The 3,729-nt window shown below is 46.6% G+C and overlaps 1 protein-coding gene across 1 annotated transcript in view; it reads left to right on the top strand.

The window, feature by feature from the left end:
• Window positions 1-3,069: 3,069 nt before the first annotated feature.
• FAM90A1 (family with sequence similarity 90, member A1) overlaps window positions 3,070-3,729 on the top strand; it is a 2,475-nt gene continuing 1,815 nt past the window's right edge. The window contains exons 1-2 of the mRNA XM_010854085.1: window positions 3,070-3,123; window positions 3,632-3,720. Coding sequence (XP_010852387.1) covers window positions 3,070-3,123; window positions 3,632-3,720 — 143 coding nt within the window. The remainder of the gene's footprint in view (window positions 3,124-3,631; window positions 3,721-3,729) is intronic.

Genomic DNA, 3,729 nt, shown 5'->3' with positions numbered 1-3,729 from the left:
CATAGAGGCCTGCCCTGTGCTGTGATTCATGGGGTAGCAAAGAGTCGCACACAAATGAGCGACTGAACTGAACTGATTCAGCGAATTTGTTAGATTAAATGTTATGTGTACAAAGAATATATTTCAATTCCAGTCGATCAGACAATTGGTGAGCACCAACAACTTGGGTGTTTCTGTAACCATCCTGTGGACCAGTTTCACTCATCAGCTGTCCCCTTGCCACTATCCTCTGACATGCCCTGCTCTGCTCTGTGAGAATGTTTGCTTTTTTGTCATTTGCTTTCCTTTCTTTTTTTTTTTTTTGACTTATTTGCTTTTGAAATTTGTGTTTAGTGTTCCACATAGAAGTGAATTCACAAGGTATTTCTCTTTTCTAAATGGGTCTTCAAGACACAAGACAAGATACAGGGTGAGTTTTGCTGTTCAGTCGCTCAGTTGTGTCTGACTCCTTGTGACCCCCCTGGACTGTAGCCTACATAACATTGATTGGTTAAGAAAATCTCATCCAAAAAAAAAAAAAGGAAAGAAAACCTCATCAAGGTCATGTGACCTTAAGGGAGTATAAAGTCAGTGGCAAAGGGAAATTTCCCCTCTGACCCTCCTCAGCCACCCTGGAAGCTGCATCTCCTCAGCTCGAGTGTCCAGCACTCATGATTCTGAGCATCTGCTGACAGACTAGAGGCTCACAGCTGAATTTCAGGTTGTGTGGTTTAAATTTGGTGTTTGGCCTGTCCCTCAGGGAAACGGGACAGCCTGGGATCGATTCTGTAATTTCTTTTGAATTTTATTTTACTTGTTTTAAGTTTTGGTATTATCCCATTATAATTTTAGTGAAGTTTTAGGTGCATCACCATACATTTCAGCTTCTGTGAACCACACAACTTCTTAGCACCAAAAACTGCAGTTTTCCTCTGTTACTATTTGCTGCCCCATTTTCTTTGAGGCTCCTCTTCTGATTTCCTTTACTCAGGTCTGTGTATCTTTGTATTTGCTATCATGTCCACGTTGTCTTCTTTAAAATTCTTTTTTCTTGTTTTCTTTTTGTTTGTCTTTTGTGTTCCACACATGAGGGAAATCGTGAATTATTTCTTTGTCTTCACATGTCTTCAGATGTGGTTAGACCAAAGGGAATAGATGCTGTCACTTGGCTAAGAAACCCTCGACAAGCTCAAGCGACTTTGGAGCAGCCTCAGGTCAGCAGAGAAAGGGACATTCCTTCTTGACTGGTCCTCAGCCACCATCAAACCTGCATCTCCCTCAGTGAGGGCAAGCCTCTCCCACCTCTCTGATCATCTCCTACAGAGAGGAGGAACACAGCTGGATTTTAGATTGGTTTGCTTTTTAAAGCTGGTGTTCAGCATATCATTCAGAAAAAAAGTCCATAGTAAACTTATGTAGTGGTATGGCCTGGCAATAGGGTAAGGTGTCTTGAACTTTATGATTTCATTTTTTAAATTGAGTAAACATTGATGTTAATATTAGATGTTTCATTTGTAGTTTGTTTTGTTTTTGTTTTGTTTTGTTTGCAATTACAAAGCTAATTTTAAAACTTTGGGATGAACTCCACAGGAATAGAAAAGACTGGGAAAGGATAACCCCCTCACCCTCTGAGAGTGGCCGAAAGGGAGAGAGGCTACGTGAGGGGAAGGAAGCACAAAAGGGACCCGCTGCAGACTCAGGGCAAAGGGAACGCCATGGGTCCTGGGGCCCGGGACCCCTGCAGCAGGAAACCCCAGCATTGGGGCACTGGCTTCAGGGACACAGGCCAAGGGCTAGAGGGTTGCACACGAAGCCCCACAGCTACTTGGCTTCCCCCTTCCCTTTTGCCTTTCTCAGCTTCTGTTGCGTGATCTGCATGTCCCTCTGCTTGGGGGACAATCGCCCCAGTGGCTCAGTGCTTTCCCTTAACTGAGCTGCTCTGCCTTTTCTGATTCTTCTGGCGGGCAAGCTCCTGCTGGCTACCTCGCGTCATGCTGACTGCAGCGAGTCTGCCCTTTTGTACATTACCACATTTCAGCTTTTGAACCTTATTCATGCTCACCACCCAGATTTTCCTCTCTCACTGCCACTACACATTTGACCACCGTGACTATCCTGGCTTCTCCACCGAAGTTTCCTCCCTCAGTTCAGTTTAGTCGCTTAGTCATGTCTGACTCTTTGCAACCCCATGGACTGAAGCACATCAGGCTTCCCTGTCCATCACCAACTCCTGGAGCTTGCTCAAACTCATGTCCACTGAGTTGGTGATGCCATCCAACCATCTCATCCTCTGTTATCCCCTTCTCCTCCCGGCTTCAATCTTGCCCAGCATCAGGGTCTTTTCAAGTGAGTCAGTTCTTCTCATCAGTGTCCAAAGTATGGGAGTTTCAGCTTCAGCATCAGTCCTTCCAGTGAATATTCAGGACTGACTTCCTTTAGGATGAACTGGTTGGATCTCCTTGCAGTCCAAAGGACTCTCAAGAGTCTTCTCCAACCACAGTTCAAAAGCATCAATCCTTCGGTATTTGCCTTTGTTTACAGTCCAACTCTCACATCCATACATGACGACTGGAAAAACCATAGCCTTGACTTGATGGACCTTTGTCAGCAAAGGAATGTCTCTGCTTTTCAATATGCTGTCTAAATCGGTCATAGCTTTTCTTCCAAGGAACAAGTGTATTTTCATTTCATGGCTGCAGTCACCATCTGCAGTGATTTTGGAGCCCCAAAAAATAAAGTCTGTCACTGTTTCCCTATCCACTTACCGTGATCTTACTTTTCTGAATGTCGAGTTTTAAGCCAACTTTGTCACTCTCTTCTTTCACTTTCATCAAGAGGCTCTTTAGTTCATCTCCACTTTCTGTGAAGAGAAAGATCTGGGTAGGAGAAGTCAAATTGTCAGAAACCTGATCGCGATGTCATGATCCCCATTTAGGGTCAGAAACCTGGTCACGATGTCATGATCCCCATTTAGGGGTGATAGGGCAGGGATGTCTCTGTGTCTCTGCATCAGTTTGACAGTTTTTTCTTTCTTTTCACAGAGAAAATCCAAAAATTAAGATTGAGGAGAACCTCCAGTAGGTGTGGAAGATGGCTGGTCATTACGGATGGCTGAAAGCCTGCCAACTCTTTCAAGACCAGAAAGTGAGGAAGCAAAACCCGGGACCTGGGAGGCAAACGGCTCCCCCACCACAGGACAAAGACTCTATGGTGTGTGGAGGCTTGGACCCGCAGGGAATCCGTGGGTGGCATGGACTGCGGAGACAGGGTTTAGACCTGGAATATTCTGGGTCCATAACTCACTAGTGCATTCGCATCCAAAGATAGCTCCCTCGACCTCCCTCCCCAGCAGATCTGGCCACTCAGAGCCTGGCAGGGACCATCTGGGCTCCTCGGGGTTATGTCTGCCCTGGCTTCATCCAGATCTTTCAATGGGGCTCTTACTGTTCACCTTAGACCGCCAGCCCCTCCTCCTCTGATGCTCCTGATGAGGGCTTTGGGAACCACAATATTGTAACTATCCTGGCACCTAAGGGACTGCGTCCTTTCTCCAGAACCAGCATGCAACGCTCTCCATCCATCCTTGCACTCCCTTTGGACTCGTGCCTGTGGCTTCTGCTGACTCACTGACCTGGTTCTCCTCCACCCACAGGTGAAGTGTAAGGACTGTGGAGCCTTTGGGCACACAGCAAGGAGCCTCAGGTGCCCCATGAAGCGCTGGCAAGGGGCGCTGGTCCCCCTGCCCTTGGG

The sequence above is a fragment of the Bison bison genome, unplaced genomic scaffold (assembly GCF_000754665.1).
Source record: "Bison bison bison isolate TAMUID 2011002044 unplaced genomic scaffold, Bison_UMD1.0 scf7180017864336, whole genome shotgun sequence".
In the NCBI taxonomy this organism is placed as follows: domain Eukaryota; kingdom Metazoa; phylum Chordata; class Mammalia; order Artiodactyla; family Bovidae; genus Bison; species Bison bison.
Note: the sequence above shows the minus strand (reverse complement) of the source record. Positions and strands in the feature narration are given on the sequence as shown.